The sequence below is a fragment of the Neophocaena asiaeorientalis genome, unplaced genomic scaffold (assembly GCF_003031525.2).
Source record: "Neophocaena asiaeorientalis asiaeorientalis breed wild unplaced genomic scaffold, Neophocaena_asiaeorientalis_V1.1 scaffold297, whole genome shotgun sequence".
Lineage (NCBI taxonomy): Eukaryota > Metazoa > Chordata > Mammalia > Artiodactyla > Phocoenidae > Neophocaena > Neophocaena asiaeorientalis.
The window spans coordinates 612,071-630,372 of NW_020175435.1; the positions used below are offsets into that span (position 1 = coordinate 612,071).

Here is an 18,302-nt window from a genome sequence, read left to right on the forward strand (position 1 = left end):
CTTCTATACTTTTGATAAAAATGAATAAGGTAACCAATAGCTACTGCTTTGAGTTACGGGTTGTTTCAAATGAGCTCTATTCAGTAGCGATTTATAATATATAGGACTGTAAGTTTGTAATGGATTAGTATTAGGTTTTCAAATGTTATAATCTAAATAAATCTAAAATTCTAATTAGTACATTAGCAAGTGTGTATGATTTAACAGCAAATCTTTCAATAAAACTTATAATAAGGCAGTTTGTAGCTTTATATCTTTCCCTGTTTTTCAGTAAAATTTCTGATGAACTTTAGGATTTGGCAAGTAGATTTTGTTGGGGGGGCGTTAAGTAGAAAATTGATTATTTGATTATGTAATATCACAGGAGTCCTATTATCATTCATAGCATGTTAGATTAAAAACAGTGCTTGAGTTGGTGTGTTAGTAGATGGTGTTTGGGAAATAGGGAAATGTCAGACAATGGGTTGTCCATTTGTTTTAAGGTTGCCAACTTCGCAACAATGGAGGATGAAGAAGAACTAGAAGAGCGTCCTCACAAGGACTGGGATGAGATCATTCCAGAGGAGCAAAGGAAGAAAGTAGAGGAGGAAGAGAGGCAGAAAGAGCTGGAAGAAATTTATATGTTGCCTCGAATTCGGAGTTCCACTAAAAAGGTGATCAAGTAACATGAAAGATATGGAAGTATTGATACTTCTTATTTTGTTCACCTTATGTTGTTGTCCGGTTGTGTGGAGGGTTCCAGGGTAGAGTTATAGGAAACCTAGCAGAGGGAAATGGAAAAATGCACAAGGCTCACGCGTATACCTGTGAGCCATTTGATCTTTGCAGATTGGCTCTTTGTGAGATGGCTGGACAGGATTTGAGCTTGACAGAAGTTTACATTTTGCCCTTGAGATTAGAACCAGTAAGTCTAAGAGTTTGGTTCTAATTGGCAAGGCCTTTGACTTTCAGAGTCAAACCTCTTTTCACCTTTAAGTGTTTGTTTATAGCACTTGGCATAAATACTTAGTAAGAGATTATATAAAGGTGCTTCAGTTTACAAAGCTCTATCATAGGCACTATCTAATTTGATTTTTGCAACAACATTTAAGTAGATAGACTGTTTTATTACCCAGTTGGAGATAACAGACTCAGGCTTGTCTGAGATCCTAGTAAATCAGTATTAGCTAATAGTAGCTATCACTGAGTATTCCCTGTATGTCAGGCATAAGTTCGTGCTTTTCCACTTACTGACTCATTTAATTCGTATGAAAACCCTGTATTGTAGGTACTACTGTCCCCATTTTACAAAAATGGAAAACAAAGGCATGAAGAAGTAAAGTAATTTGCCCAAGGAAGTAAGCATGAAGCCACAATCCAAATATTTTTATTCCAGTTTACTTAATGACGTTACAGTATGTCTCTGGCAGAGTGACTATCCCAAGCAGGTCTTCTTTCATCACATGCCATCTGCCTCCTTCTTTCTTAAAGGGAAATTGACTTGCCTGATACGATGGGAAGTTCTGAATATTAAGGAGTTAAGATGGGCTGGTCTTAGTCCTTAGATCTCTTGGACCTGGCACTTGCTACAAAGTGACTTTGCCTTTTCAGGCTCAGACAAATGACAGTGACTCTGATACTGAGTCTAAGAGGCAGGCGCAGAGATCCTCTGCCTCTGAGAGTGAGACAGATGACTCTGATGACGACAAGAAGCCCAAGCGCAGAGGGCGCCCCCGAAGTGTGCGGAAGGACCTCGTGGAGGGATTCACTGATGCCGAGATCCGGAGGTTAGTGGGGGCTCTGCTCTCCTTCCCCCTCACATTTGGAAGGACATGCTGTAAGCCTCAGGTTGATGGATCCCTGACATTGATGACAGGGAGGTCAGAGGAAGGCAAGGGGGACTGAGTCATGCTCCAAGGCCCCAGGATGATTCTCCCTTCTCCAAGGTTTTCCTCAGTTGAGCTCTTCCTTTTTGTTTACTTCTTGTTCTGGGTTCTGAACATTTCACAAAGAAAGTCCAGCCAAGAGGAAAGAGGCTGTTGGAGGTAAACTTGGGCTGAAACTTTCTTTTTTGTTTTTATTGAAGAATATGAATAAATACATACATACATATGTATCAATGTGTATAAAAGAAATGGTATACATATAAAAAATTAAAGTAGTACAGATAACCCCAGTTTACTTTCCATCAGTGTTAGTGCTGATATCAGTTTGGTTTATTGGTATATACAACATACCGTTCTGCAGCTTCTTGTCACTTATAACCAATTTTAGGTGTCTTTCTATGTCAGTACTACTACACATTTGTTGGTGTCTGATTCACACCCCTTTTCCCTCCAGAAAAATCTAAAATTATTGCTTCCAAACCACTTTTCCCCTAGCTGCCATGTTATTTTTTTAAAAAGCTGAAGAAAGTAGAAAATATGAAAATGATTAACTTTATGGTCTAACCCAAATTTTAACTATTATCAGATAGTCCTTTTAGGTCAGTATTTGAAATCACAAGGTCTTTGTTTCCCACTAAATGTTATACCTGTTCTTTTATTCTTTCTTTGTTTAATTTATTATGGAGAAATGTAAATGTATACAAACATTGATAGAATATTAGCACACCCCCTCCCCGGGTATTATTTTAACCATTATGAGTTTGTAGTCAATCTTGTGTGTGTGCCATATTTCTATTTTCCCCTACCCTCAGTGTTATTTTGAGAAGAATGTATATTCTGCTGCAGTTGAGTGGAGTGTCCTATAGATGTTTTTTAAGTCTGTTTGGTTTACTGTTGTTCAGATCTTCCATTTCCTTATTGATCTTCTGCCTGATCTATCCATTATTGGAAATGGGGTATTGAAGGCTCTATTATTGCTGTATTGTTTATTTCTCCCTTCTGTTCTATCAGTTTCTGCTTCATGTGTTTTGGGCCTCTGCTGTTAGGTGTGTATGCTTTATAATCTGTTGTCTTGATGAATTGACCGTTTTCTCATTATAAAATGTCCTTCTTTGTCTCTAGTAACAATTTATGTCTTAAAGTTTATAACTTGGTTAGATATTAGTGTAGACACTCCAACTCTCTTTTGGTATTGTATGTGCCGTATCTTTTTCCTTTTTTATTTCAATCTATTTGTGTCTTTGAATCTAGCTTGCAACTCTTGTAGGTAGTATATAGTTAGGTGTTTTTTAAAAATCCATTCTGTTGATCTCTTCCTTTTGATTGAAGTCTTTAAACCATTTACATTTAATGCAGTTACTTATAAGATAGAATTTATGTCTGCATTTTTTATGTCTTGGGTCTCTTTTTGTTCCTTTATTCCCCCATTACTGCCTTCTTTTGTATTACATATTTTTTAGTATACTATTTTAATTCTCTTGTTTCTTTTATATTTTAAAAGTTATTTTCTTAGTGGTTTCCCTGGAGATTATAATTTTTTTTTTAATGAATTTATTTTTGGCTGTGTTGGGTCTTGGTTTCTGTGCGAGGGCTTTCTCCAGTTGCAGTGAGCGGGGGTCACTCTTCATCGCAGTGCACGGGCCTCTCACTGTCGTGGCCTCTCTTGGTGAGGCGCACAGGCACCAGACGCACAGGCTCAGTAGTTGTGGCTCACGGGCCTAGTTGCTCCGCAGCGTGTGGGATCTTCCCAGACCAAGGCTTGAACCCATGTCCCCTGCATTAGCAGGCAGATTCTCAACCACTGTGCCACCAGGGAAGCCCCCTGGAGATTATAATTTAATGTTTTAACTTAGAACAGTTTAGTTTGGACTAATACCACCTTAATTTCAGCGGTATTCTAAAACTTTACTCCAGTTTAGGTACATTTCTTCCGCCTCTTTTGTGCTTTTATTGTCACACAGATTATATCTTTATACTTTATAAGCCCACCAACACAGTTTTATAATTATCGCCTTATGCAGTTGATAGTTAAAATCATTTAGGAGAAGAAAAGAGTTACTGACAAAAATACATATACACTGTCTTTTTATCTACTTACTCAGGTATCCTCCTGAGGCTCTTTTTTATTCATGTGGATTTGAGTTATTGTTTCATGTCTTTTCATTTCTGCCCAGAGTAACTCTGCTTAGTATTTCTTTCAGGGCAGGTCTGCTAGCAACAAATTCTGTCTTTTTATTTATCTAGGAATGTCTTAATTTCTCCTGTGTTTTTGAAGGCTAGTCTTTATTCTTTTTCTGTGTTTCACATTGGATAATCTCAGTTGACCTTTTTTTTTTTTTTTAAATGCATCTCTTGTTGTTGTTGTTTTAAGTTTATTTTTGGCTGTGTTGCGTCTTCGTTGCAGCAAGCAAGGGCTACTCTTTTTTTTTTTTTAATTAATTTATTTATTTATCTTTGGCTGTGTTGGTTGGGTCTTCGTTTCTGTGCGAGGGCTTTCTTTAGTTGCAGCAAGCAGGGGCCACTCTTCATGGCGGTGCACAGGCCTCTCACTGTCGCGGCCTCTCTTGTTTTGGAGCAGAGGCTCCAGATGCGCAGGCTCAGTAGCTGTGGCTCATGGGCCCAGTTGCTCCGCGGCATGTAGGATCTTCCCAGACCAGGGCTCAAACCCATGACCCCTGCATTGGCAGGCAGGTTCTCAACCACTGCGCCACCAGGGAAGGAGGGCTACTCTTCATTGCGGTGCGTGGACTTCTCATTGTGGTGGCTTGTTGCAGAGCATGGGCTCTAGGTGCGCGAGTTTCAGTAGTTGCAGCATGTGGGCTCAGTGGTTGTGGCACGCGGACCCTAGAGCACATGGGCTTCAGTAGTTGCGGCGCATGAGCTTAGCTGTTCCTCAGCATGTGGGATCTTCCCAGACCAGGGATCAAACCTGTGTCCCCTCTATTGGCAGGCGGATTCTTAACCACTGTGCCACCAGAGAAGTAAGTCCCTCAGTTGACCTATCTTTTAACTGATTTTTTTTCTTCTGTTAATTCACATCTAATCCTGAGCCTCTCTAGTGATTTTTTTCATCTTATTGTACTTTTCAACTCCAGAATTTATATTTGACTCCTTTATATAATTTCTGTCTCTGTTGATATTCTCCATTTGGTGATATATTATTCTCAAATTTTCTTTTAATTCATCAGACATGGATTCCTTTAGTTCTTGTATATATTTATAATAGTTGATTAAAACCTTTGTCTAATAAGTTCAACTTCTGGACTTCCTCAGGGTCTATTTCCATTGAAAACCATCTTCCTTCCCTGTATAGGGACCATACTTTCTTGTTTTCTGTAATTTTTTGTTGAAAACTAGACATTTTAAGTAATACAATGTGGCAAGTCTGGAAATCAGATTCCCCCTGCCAGCATGAGTTTTTTGTGTTTGCTGTTCGTTGTTGTTGCTAGTAACTTTTCTGGACTAGTTCTGCAAAGTCTGTCTTCTCTGTCTTTTGAAGTCTCTGCTCATTTAGCTTAGTGGTCAGCTAATGATTGGACAGAGACTTCCTTAAACACCTTAAGTCTACCAACCAGTAAATCTACCAGCCTTTGCTGAAGGGCTACTTGTGTATTTTGGGGATGTCTTCAATGTTCTGGTAGGCAGTTTACAGCTCTGCCTTAGCCTTCAGTTCCTGTTTGTGCAGAGCCTCAATGCCAGCCAGAGGTGAGAGATTCACAGCTCCTCAGGTTTTCTCTGTGCCTGCACATAGCCCTGCATATATGCAGCCTTCTAGATACCCAGGAATATGCCTGAGCTTTTCAAAGACCCCTGTGCACATCTTTTCCCCCAGGTTTTTCCATTGCAGTTTTTGGTCAGCCTGTTCATATTGCCAACTTACAATGCTGTCTCAGGCAGCTGTGGTGTTAAACTTTGCCTCTAATTGTTTTTTGACCAATGAACTACAGACTGTTTTTCATACAGAGTCAGGTCAAATGAAGACAAGTCTGAGAATGGAGCTTCTCAGGGTGCTGTCAGGTCAAAACAGCACTGTTCTCTGGGGAAAGAGCTTTTGGGGAGCTCTAGGCCTGTTCTGCTCCCTCTAGTGGCTGCTGTGTTGCTTCTTTGCACAGCTGCAGTAGTTGGGAAGGTGTCGTTTTCAAGGCAGTTATGGAGCTGGGGAGAGGGCATGGGAAGCAGAGCAAGTCAAAATGCCAGAGAGCTCACTATTCATACTGAGATTCAGCCATTTTCTTGAATAAATGCTCATAAGATGGCTGCAAGCCTTTGGTTAATTTCCAGCATTCTAACAAAGTTGATTTTGACAGTTTTGCCAGTGTTCTTGTTGCTTTTACGGAGGAGCGGATTTTCAGAGGTCCTTACTCCACCATTCCTGGAATGCTTCTCTGTCTCAATATTATTTTGAAGTAATCACAAATGGCATATTATTTCAGATGTAAAATACTTCAGTATATATCAAGAAGAAGAAATGTAGAGTGGAGGAATAATTCTCATGTTTGCTTTCACATATAGTACTTTCCTAATCCATGCTATTCCTTTAATATTATTTCTTAGCTATTGTTATATTCACCCCCATTTTCTTTAACTGCTGTGCCCTCTCTTGGCTTTTTTTTCTCCATAGTATCTCTCCCTTCATTTTTATCTAACCGGGTAGTTCGGCATGTTACAGTGATGCCCTTGATATATCATGGCATCTTGCTTTTTTAGTGATAGTCTAGTGGTTGGCTGTAGGGAGGGGAGTGGATTAAACATGGATTGGCATATAGCATGGTTTAGGCTAGAGACTTGTGGAAGGATAGATTAGAGTTTTGGCTGGAGACAATGTTTGGCAGAAGGAGTCAGTTTCCAAAAGAGTTTTGCCTAAAAAGTTTAAAATCATATGTTTATTTTACTTTGCCTCATTACAAAAAGTATTTGAGGCAGTCCTAAAAACCTTATATTTGTATTATTGACCAGAAAGTAACGGAAAATATTGCAGTGTGGAATTGAAAGTAACAATAGTGGACTGAAAAGACCACTTAACTGTACTGGATTTTATTATAAGAGGTTGTGGTTTTTAAATCATTCATTATGTATTAAACTCCATAAACTTGTACCTTCTAAAAATGATAGTACTAGAGTTAAGTCACCATTCTCAATTATGTCGCTAAGCAGTTTCATGACCAGTCACTGAGAATAAAGTTAATCTTTGGTTTGAATAGATTTTTAGCACTCATTATTTTAAGCTGGCCATTTTCAAAGGCCACCTTAGTTCATTGAGTGGCAGTTGCAAGGATTGGGCCCAGTCTCTTTTTGACAGTTTTTATGGCTCATATTCATCACAGGATGTGTTTGCATTAATATAGCTGAAGTCTGTTTTTTTAATGTGATTTATTGATTATTTTCTTAGGTTCATCAAGGCGTATAAGAAGTTTGGTCTCCCTCTTGAACGGTAAGCTTAGTAATATAATAGTTCCTTATCCGCCTCTTTTTCACTTCCGTATTGTAGAGGTTTCTTTTTTTGGTTCTACTTTCCATTTTTAAGGTCTGGCACCTTTTGACAGCCTGGCTTTTAGACATTAATTTACTCACCTGCTCCAGATGACTTGGAGATCAACGAAACATATTGTACATGTAACTGTACTTCGCTTCTAGGAACATTGCAGTGAATGAAAGTAGGCTAGAGAAAGGAAAGTGAGCTCAAAGAAACAAACCTAGTGCAAATAGCTTTGGGGCACTTCACCTGCTACTGTTACCAGACAGCGCATTTAGTTAATAAAGAAAGCTGAACCCTTTCTCCTCTGTTTTTTGAAATTAGTCTGTTTTTGTGGACTATTCCAAGTCAAATTCTTTATGATGGAAAGTAAGTCGTCAGTCACTGTCTGAGGGTTCTTGTTGGAAGGATCAATTAAGGCATGTAGAGAAAGTGTCTTTGCAGGAGCAAGCTTATGTGAAACCAAGTGGTAGCTCACGTGACATTAGAAACGTGGGCACAGGGCCTTGAGGTATCCCCGTATTTGTCTTTCCTCAGGCTGGAGTGCATAGCACGTGATGCTGAGTTGGTAGATAAGTCTGTAGCAGATCTGAAGCGCCTAGGGGAATTGATTCACAACAGCTGTGTGTCAGCAATGCAAGAATACGAAGAGCAGCTGAAAGAAAATGCCAGCGAGGGTAAGTCAGCATGTCTCCCTCAGTGATTCTCAAAGACCTGGCACTTGTGGATTGGGATCTCTGCTGCTAAGGATCTTTTTTTTTTTTTTAAGATGAACACACTTATATCCTATGCATCCCTAATTTTTTGAGGTGTGTATTCTCACCTGCCTTTACATGAGGTCAGTTTTAAGATTCCAAGGATTTACTCACAAATGAAGTTGATTTGCAGAAGGTGCAAAGTAATGAACAAAAGGAATGATTTCTTTTAATGTTACTGTAGAAAGTTTAGATTGGTTTGAATGATGTAGAGACCTGAGTGGGTAAAGCTGAGTGGACACATTTGCATTTTGGCTGTAAGTGAGGACATTACAGACCACAGACATCAGTAATTATCTTGGATATACATACATGTATTGTTTTGTTGTGATGAACTTAAAGGATTTAGAGAATTAGTTAGAATAAAAATAGTAGATGAATATTGTAAACCTTTTTGTTGCAATGAGACTCTCTTTGGCACTAGAATTTGCTGTAATTCGATTCGACGTGTAGTGTGTTTTGTCTTATACACCAAGAGTGCTTTTGCCTGTCCTTTAAAAGCAGGAGGTGTCAGGAGAGAGCTGAGGTCCTTGTTAAAGGACACCCTTATAGTTGAACATCAAACAAAAAGATGAGGGTGTGATCATTCCACAGTTCACTGGACTGTGGTTTGTCTGTGCCATTGCCCCCATTCTTTTGTCACCCTTCACTGACGTTACAGGAGGCTCTGTCATCTGTGGTTAAGTTTTCAGGCCCTGGAGGCAGCCAGTTTACCTGGAATCTTGGTCCTGCCATTTCTTAGCTGCAAGACCTGAGACAATGATAGCCTCTTAACAGTCTCATGTGCAAAATAGAGTAGTAGTCTGTGCCTCAAAGGGTTTGGATGGTTGCTTGAATAATTCCATACATGTGAAGTGCTTGTCATCACATCTGGCTTGCAGTATTAGCTATTTCATTAAGTAAAGAAGTATTTGTGCTTTGAAATTTTCTTCTTAAGGCTGTTACTAAAAGTAATAGAATATAGTCAAAAACATTTTTAGATTTTTTTTTTCCATGAAAAAACTTAAATAACTTGAGTGGTTCGGACAGTGATCCAAATATGTGCTTTTATAGCGCCAAGAATACATCCAAAAGTAAATCTTAACTTTATAGTGTTTTTTTTTTCCGTGTAACTATTTTGAATAAGTATTATATTCACATGGCTCAAAAATGAAAAACAGGTATCCCTATTTTGTCTCCTTCTAGAAATATAAAAATACATATGTTCAAAAAATGAATAGATACTGTTTTAACACAATTGGTGCTGTAGCATGCACACTGTTCTGTACCTTGCTTTGTCCATCTCACAGCGTATTTGGAGATATTTCCTTGTAACAGTCCCTTCCTTTCCACATGTTTCTTTTCTCTGTATGTTCACATTCTGCATCTGGTTGATTGCTTCCTTCTGGCATTGCTTAACTTGTTTCCATATACCTGTATTTTCTATAAATTGGCATTTAGCATATTCCTGAGTCCAGGTTAACATTTCCAATTCTAATGTAAGATTATTGATATCTCTTTGCTTAAGTTGAAAATTTTGTTCCTAAAAATGTTAACGTACTCATGTATTTGTCTTATACATTATACACGTTTCCAAATATTAATACCAATTTTACTGTTTTTATTTGTTTGTTTTCTTCTTTCTTTCTTTGGCTGTGCTATGAGGCTTGTGTGATCTTAGTTCCCTGCCCAGGGATTGAACCTGGGCCATGGCAGTGAAAGCGCCAAGTCCTAACCACTAGACTGCCAGGGAATCCCCCTAATTTTACTGTTAACTATAAGACTTCTTAATGCAGAATTTGATTTCTTTGTGTTTCTTTTTGTCCTTAAAATACACCTCATTAGCAGTACACAAAGTACTATGTTTTAAAATTATTTGAAATTGTTCTTTTCTCTGTGTGGTTATGCCACCAACTTAATATATAGTTTAGTATCTTTTGTTTTCTTTTCCTTTCAGTTTCTAGGGACTACTTTTCTCCTTTTGATGAAACTTTGTTTCTTTAATTATGTAAAACATTTGCATGGCCCAAAGTCGAACAAAACCAGGAACACAATGAGAGAATCTTGCCTTCATTCCTGTCCCCCCAGTACTGTTCTCTTCCTCCCCTGTAGGTAATCATTTCTATTAGTTTTGGGCTTATCTTTCCATTGTTTCTTTTTAAAATTTTAAGTCTGTGTGTGTGTATTTCCTCTATTATACAGGAGATATCATACATTATATTCTGTTCTGCATCTACTTATTTTTACATATGGCGTTCACTCCATCTTACTGTGTAGAGTTCATACTTTCTTCCTTTTACAATTGCACAGTATTCCACTGTGTAGATAGATGTTAATTCAAACTTTATTGTCCCCTAGTAATAAATATTTGGGTTGTTTTCAGTCTTCTGCCACTACAAATAAAGCCACAATGAATAAATAGTTTAATGAATATGCTGTTTCATATCTCTGCCAGCATATCTTTGGGATAAATTTCTGGAAGTGGGATTGTTGAGTCCTGGGAAAAATGCATATGTAATTTGGTTAGATACTGCCAAATTCTTCATAAATCTGATACCATTTACATTGCCACCTACAGTGTATATTCATACACAACAGAATGTATTGTCAAATGTTTGGATTTTTGCCAAACTGACAGTTGGGAAATGGCATCTCACTTTTCTTTTAATGAGCAATGCTGTGCATCTTTTCTGAGGGCCACTTGTGAACTGTCTGTACATATATTATGCCCATTTTCTATTGAGCTGTTGGTCTTAATTTTTGGGATCTCTTTTTCTTGTCTTTTTTTAAGAAGATTTAATACATTTAAATCTTTAAATGTATTATTAATTAAATTCATTAATTAAATGAATTAAAAAAAATTTTATTTATTTTATTTTATTTTTGGCTGTGTTGGGTCTTCGTTGCTGCGCATGGGCTTTCCCTAGTTGTGGCGAGCGGGAGCTACTCTCTTTTGCAGTGTGTGGGCTTCTCACTGCAGTGGCTTCTCTTGTTGCGGAGCACGGGCTCTAGGCATGCGGGCTTCAGTAGTTGTGGCACACGGGCTCAGTAGTTGTGGCTCACGGGCTTAGTTGTTCCGCGGCATGTGAGATCTTCCCGGACCAGGGATCGAACCTGTGTCCCCTGCATTGGCAGGTGGATTCCTAACCGCTGCACCACCAGGGAAGTCCCAGGATCTCTTTTTCTGATAAAAGTTGCCAGTGTTCTCCTCCAGTTTGTGATTTGTCCTCTCACTTTGCTATGGTATTTTGTACAGAAAACTTAAAAAAATTTTATATAGTCAGATTTATCAATCTTTTACCCTATTGTTGTTTTGGATTTTGATTAGTTAAAAACATTTTCTCTACAGAACAGAAACAGACTCACAGACATAGAAAGCAAATTTATGGTTACCAGAGGGGAAAGGGGTAAATTGGGAGTATGAGATTAGCGGATGCACACCACCATATATAAAAGAGGTAAACCACAGGGTATTTAACAGAGCACAAGGAACCTGTTATATTCAATATATTGTAACAAACTAAAAAAAATTTTTTTTTCTACTCTGAGGATATAAAGGAAGTCATTAAGATCACCCCCCACCACCACCAATACCTATGTGATTTCATTTACTTTTATATCTCTGATTCACTTGGAGTTTTTCCTGGTATTGCATCCAGGTTTTTTGGATTTTGGATTTTTCCTATATGGCTACTATATGTCTCAACACCATTCATTAAAGATGGTTGATCTTTTCTCCACTACCTGATTTTTTTTGTTTGTTTGAAGAGCTACATAATCTGTTATGGATTTACAATATTAGTATCCTGTTAATGGACGTTTAGCTTTCCAATCTTTTGCTTTACGGTGTTGTGGTAAATAATCTTGTGTGTATGCCATTTGCGCCATATCCTCCCACCAGCATTGACTAGAATGGCAGTGTCTGTTTCCTCTTAGTCTCACCGACATATTTTCAAATCTTTGCATTTTCCCAACCTGAGGTTAAAAAGGCTATGTCTATATATTTAATTTGCATTTCTCTTACCATGAATGAGGTTGAGTATTTTTCACATGGAACCATTTGTATTTCCTTTTCTGTGAATTGTCTCTTTATCCTTTGCCCATTTTTCTGTTGCAGTCTTTTTATTTTACAGATGAGGAAACATAGACCCAGAGAGGTTAATAACTAGAAGCGAGAGGGGAAAGGGGACAGGGGGTAGTTTGTGCAGATCCGGGAATAAATCCCAGATTTCTGATCTTCGGAGGAGGTGCCTTTCCCGTTTTGCCACATTCCGTTCCAGAACTCATCAGTATTGTTGGGAATAGCATTTGCAAGTGAAATTCTTGTGGATTATATGAGAATCCCTAAATAATTGTTTATAATTGTAGTGCCATTTCATCGACTTGAATGTTAAAAAAAGAAATCTTTTCTCAGGCTCTGAGCCATCTTTTCCCTCACAGACAAGTGTCATTATCATGCATTTCGATTTGGACTCTGGTTAGAATTGACTGCTTTGTTTTTACTTCTAGGATTACTTTAATTGGAAACTCGGGCTAGGGTAACCTTTCCATGACTTCTTTTGTTCATCATTTCAAACGTGTTAGGTATTAACTTGATCTCATACTTTTTTAGTAGAGAAGATCATCTTTTAAAGCACTTAAAAATCTGTTGATGGGTTAGAAAAGAAAAAAACTTCAGCATTAATATTACTCCTTTAAAATCTTCTTTCATAAATTTTATTAATTTTAGAGCCAAAGTATAAAACAGGAATAGGAAGATTAAAATACAATTATAAACACTACTGGATTAAAAAATTCTAAATCTTAAAAATCTGAATTGTTTAGAGATTATTTTACAAATATTAATTGAGAAAATTTTTTGCCTTACTTGATTATATCTTTGAATTAACGATAAACCAGAGATATACGCTGAGGGAATAAGAGTTCAGGATTTGTTGACCTATGTTTTTTGTGAAACTTCAGCGAATTCTCACTTAACGAATATGAAATTGGTGTTCTTTAGGGAAAGGACCAGGGAAAAAGAGAGGCCCAACTATCAAGATATCTGGGGTTCAGGTTAATGTGAAATCTATTATCCAACATGAAGAAGAGTTTGAGATGCTGCATAAATCTATCCCTGTAGACCCTGAAGAAAAAAAAAAGTGAGTATAATACATGCCCATGCATGGGTGGTTGTGCCATTAGAAAACAGATTTGAAGTTACAGTTATGTGTAGTTAGTTATGTAGTATTTTCATTATTTTTTCTCTAACATACCAGAGTGCTTTGCTCATTGGTGTTTATTCCCAAATCAGAAAGACCCCTCCTCTAATGTCCTCCTGCTTTGGAAATCTTTTCAGATACTGCTTAACCTGTCGTGTCAAAGCTGCACATTTTGATGTCGAGTGGGGAGTAGAGGATGATTCTCGCCTATTGCTGGGAATTTATGAACACGGCTATGGAAACTGGGAGCTAATTAAAACGGATCCAGAGCTTAAGTTAACTGACAAAGTAAGTATTTCTGTGATGCTGGAGATGTCTAGATTTGTTGTATAATATTTTTATATTGATTACTTACTTTTAACTATTTTCTGGGGGGTGGGGATCAAATTGGAAATTAGAACAATAGTAAATTCCTGGGATTTCTCTATCCTTGGAAACATTACCATCTTTAGTGGACTGTGGCACTATTTTCAGAGATGACAATTATAGCCAGGTGAAATTTTTGGGAAATTATAGGAGAAGCCTTCAAATTCTGATTTTTATTGTAGGTCAAATCTCATTGCAACAAATACCAGGGTAAGATTATTAATAATAAGAGCATTCCTTGGCCTTAGTTGTTGGCACTTTCTTTAACGATATTTGAAACAGCCATATTTCAGTTCTACGCATGAAGAAAGAATGAGCCATACCTTGGTATTTTTTGTAATGGCATTAAACTGTGGCTGTACTTCTCCCACAAAATCGAGCCTCCCACCCTATCCGTTGCACATCAGGCTACCAAGTATAGTAAGGCCGTGCTCAGAGCTGTAAGCAGGGAAAGCTGGCTCAAATTTTAGTAGGATGCGCTCCATGTTGTGCTCCTGGCAGGGCTTTTCCTGGCACGTCAAACAATGCTCATCCCAGGTGCAATGTTCTCAGAGGGTGACAGCACCCTGCCATAAGCACTGAGACCAAATCCAGTCTGGCCTGAGAGGTCCAGCTGTGTCCTGGCATAGCTCAGTGCTTTCCAGCAATGCTCTAAGAAGCATTTTCAATCTAAAACGAAGCTTTAACCTAGCTCCAGGGATTCCCTGCTCCTGGAAGGAGGAAATCCACGACGGCTGGGATGCTCTAGCAGATGAAGCCAACAAGCCCCTCCTACCTGAGTTGTTCTACCCTGTTAACAGCACAGGTAGGAGCCAGTGGGAGAGCTGGATTTCTCCATCCCATTTTGTAAAACGAGAACGGCTCATAAGGGATTTTCAGTGACTGGGAGCCATGGACATGAGATAGGATCTGAGGCTTTATCTGTATTTTGGGTGGTGGGGAGGGAAAGGACTGCTCAGTTGTTTGTCATCTCTGTTTATCCTGATCCACTAACCGGGCCGTGGGCCATGGCGGGTACTTCTCTTCCTTTCCTGTTGAAGATCCTGCCAGTGGAGACAGATAAGAAGCCCCAGGGAAAGCAGCTGCAGACCCGAGCGGACTACTTGCTGAAGCTGCTCAGGAAGAGTCTGGAGAAGGAGGGGGCCGTGACGGGCGGGGAAGAGGTGAGTGCAGCCGCCAGCCGGGCACCGTCCAGGGGTCTGAGGCTCCAGCCCTGCAGGGTTAGGTAGGGGAAGAGATGCCCTCTCCAGGCATCTCCACAGAATGCTAACCCTCTCCTTGTCAGGTGTTGGTATTGAGGTTCCAGTAATGATGGTTTGGTTGGGTAAGGATAGTAACGTTCATTTAGTAATTGACCTAAACATCTTGGCATTCTCCTCAAATATTGCCTCAAAATAGTCCTCATTTCTCCCAGTGCCACTGGTCTAGACATACTGTTGCTGTATCTTTATGCTCCTTCCTCAATTTTGGAATATAGTTCTCAGTACTGCGTGAATATCACTGGGTTTGCCTGTTGTTACAGCTAATACTTGGCTACTTGTAATCATGGGTCCCAGGGATAAAATGGGTAATTAGGATACACAGTTAATTCAGAAACTGGACTTCAGTTACAGTTGCCTTACTTGCTCAGTGAAAAATTTCAACCGAGTTACTAATGGACTCATCTGAGCCTTAGCTTTTATTTCCCCAACTTTTCATTTCAATTCAGGCTTAAAAAAGATGAGAATCACAGTTAGGAGATACTGTAAGTTACAGCCAGTAGTAGCAACCTTTGTGTGTGCATGTTCCTTAAGTGCTCTTAGAGCTATGCCGTTTGTATTAATTTCCCTATATTATAAAGAAAGCAAATTTTAGAAAAAAATCCAATCCCATACCTTGTCCTTTTTTGCGTAGTAGTGTCATAATTAATGTCATTCTTCACATAGTATGTTGAGGATATTCTGTAAGTTAGGCTCTGGGGAGATAGATTGCATCATGTTTTTTTTTGTTTTTTGCGGTACGCGGGCCTCTCACTGCTGTGGCCTCTCCCGTCGCGGAGCACAGGCTCCGGACGCACAGGCCCAGCGGCCACGGCTCACGGGCCCAGCCGCTCCCCGGCGCATGGGATCCTCCCGGACCGGGGCACGAACCCGTGCCCCCTGCATCGGCAGGGGGGACTCCCAACCGCTGCGCCACCAGGGAAGCCCCTGCATCATGTTTTTACTTGCTTAAATTACTGTATCTGTTTGAGTAGAAGAACACCTTTTCATTATTTTTAGATATAACATGCTTCTAGTTTTTTTAATGTTACTCTTATTTTATATATTATCTTTATTTGTATCTTTGTAGATAAGGGTTTTTTTTCTTCTTTTGAATTTTATCTTTAGATTGAATTCCAGAAAATGGAATCAGTAGGTTCAAGGATATGGATGTTTTTGTGTGGCGTAGGAGATTTATAAGGCCTATAGTTTCTTTTTTTCTACTTCAGGTAAAATTGGTTGCACTCCTTTGAATTTTCTCTGAGTTTCCTTGTTTGAATTATATGGCTGCTGCTGTTCCAAAGAATCATGATGTTATTTGGTCATGCTTTTGAGGGACTTGATTTATCATCATTTTCTTACCCTTTCCAGGCCAAATTAAAGAAGCGGAAGCCTCGAGTAAAGAAGGAAAACAAAGCACCGAGGCTGAAAGATGAGCATGGAATTGAGTTTTCATCTCCTAGACACTCAGATAATCCATCAGAAGAGGGAGAAGTAAAGGTATGAGGCTGGATTTCAGTTGAGATTATTTTTAAGTTACATTTATTGTGCCAACTGGTATAAAATTATCTGAAATGTGTTTGGTTTACATTCCAGAGTAAATAAAATAAAAATAGAAACTATGTTATGTCTTTGCTTAACCTGTGAGAGAGGAATATAGTTGTTCATTTAAAATCAGCAATTGAAAATTCATAATAGAAGTAAATTCGTAATGGAAGGAAATGAAGGGAACCATGCAAATTTCAGTGATAAATGGCAATTGACACTCAGCCTCATTGCTGGGAGCGATAGGGAGTGGTGGAGACTGTGGTTAACCAGGGAGCTCATGCCTAATATATAGGGGCAGCTGTTATGCAGTTCATTCTTGGGCCAAACAAAACTCATCTGTGGATCAGGTTTGGCCCAAGGCCTGTCAACTTGTAACCTCTGGTCTAAGCAAAAGGAAAAGTAACTTGCTAGCATTCAGTCTGTTGTTTCCGTGACTGAAAACTTTATGGGATTTTATTTTGTTACTCTTCAATTGTAATTGCCCTTTGAGGTTATTTCCAGGAAGATCAGCAGTGGGTATGTGAACTAGCATGGATTTGAGTCAAGCATGCATGAATTCAAATACTAGCAACCTTACCAATTACTACCTGGCAGGTATATAATCTCTTTGTTCCTCAGTTTTTTCCATCTGTGAAATGGGAATGATAATGCCTGTGTTGAAGGGTTGCTATGAGAAATAAAGAGAAGATGTAAGTGAAGAGCATCTGCCTCTACAGGCTTCACTTCAAGCAGATAGCTTTAAGGCTGTATGCTTGAGAACATGCTTCTGTGGACACAGTGATGAACCATTGGAGGCAGTGCTTTTTTTTCTAGAAAGTAAACAAGGAAATGTAAAGTTTGTGGCAAAAGCTCATAACCTTGTTTGTTTTCTAGGATGATGGCTTAGAAAAAAGTCCAATGAAAAAGAAACAGAAGAAGAAAGAGAACAAGGAGAACAAGGAGAAACAAATGAGTTCTAGGAAAGACAAGGAAGGGGACAAGGAAAGGAAGAAATCAAAAGATAAGAAAGAGAAGGTATCGATGTCATTCTGCTTACTGAGATGCCTGCAGCCTTTGTAATTCCCTTCTAGGATTTAGAAGTAGAAGGGGGTTTGAGGGCCCTGAAATAATTGTCATTTTATGAGTATATCCCAGAAGGAAGGATGGGACTGTCAGGGGGATGCCTGCACCTCTTCCTGCAGAGAGAGGGGAGTGTGTGAGTTGTGGTGTTCTTTAATATAGAAGCCTTTATTTGCTCTTTTATTACACACTTCAGAGGGGGTGTTGGAATGAGACAGGACAGGTAACTACTTGATACATGTTCTCAGACTCATGGTAGAAAAGCACAGTCCAGAGATGAATCTGAATATGTGAAATACTATCAAATACTGTCAAGAGTTAAGCTTTTGGAGTAGAAATGGGTGAAAGCCCTACTGTTATTATATAATCTTCATGTTGGGGTTTTATGAAGTTCATTCCAAACCACAGAATTCTGGTACAATGTTGCATCTTGCTGACTTCTGATGAAACTATTTTGCAATTAATCTTTAATCATTGTTAAAACATACAAACAAATAACTGCCTTAATTCCACCATCCAGTCATAGCTCTAACAGATTTCTTGATGAGCACCTTTGGAACTTTTTTATTATGCATATAAGAACAAATATAGGGGCTTCCCTGGTGGCGCAGTGGTTGAGAGTCCGCCTGCCGATGCAAGGGACACGGGTTCATGCCCCGGTCCGGGAAGATCCCACATGCCGCAGAGCAGCTAGGCCCGTGAGCCATGGCCGCTGAGCCTGTGCATCCGGAGCCTGTGCTCCGCAACAGGGTGAGACGCCTCCGTACCACAAAAAAAAAAAAAAAAAAAAAAAAAAAAAAAAAAAAAAAATCAAACCA

The 18,302-nt window shown here is 39.0% G+C and overlaps 1 protein-coding gene across 5 annotated transcripts in view; it reads left to right on the forward strand.

The window, feature by feature from the left end:
• CHD2 (chromodomain helicase DNA binding protein 2) overlaps nucleotides 1-18,302 on the forward strand; it is a 117,682-nt gene that overhangs the window by 72,759 nt on the left and 26,621 nt on the right. For all 5 annotated transcript variants that reach the window (XM_024767699.1, XM_024767698.1, XM_024767701.1 and 2 more), the window contains 9 exons: nucleotides 483-653; nucleotides 1,591-1,766; nucleotides 7,255-7,296; nucleotides 7,876-8,015; nucleotides 13,075-13,213; nucleotides 13,411-13,561; nucleotides 14,680-14,802; nucleotides 16,249-16,377; nucleotides 17,299-17,439. In XM_024767699.1, the coding sequence (XP_024623467.1) occupies nucleotides 483-653; nucleotides 1,591-1,766; nucleotides 7,255-7,296; nucleotides 7,876-8,015; nucleotides 13,075-13,213; nucleotides 13,411-13,561; nucleotides 14,680-14,802; nucleotides 16,249-16,377; nucleotides 17,299-17,439 (1,212 nt within the window). The remainder of the gene's footprint in view (nucleotides 1-482; nucleotides 654-1,590; nucleotides 1,767-7,254; nucleotides 7,297-7,875; nucleotides 8,016-13,074; nucleotides 13,214-13,410; nucleotides 13,562-14,679; nucleotides 14,803-16,248; nucleotides 16,378-17,298; nucleotides 17,440-18,302) is intronic.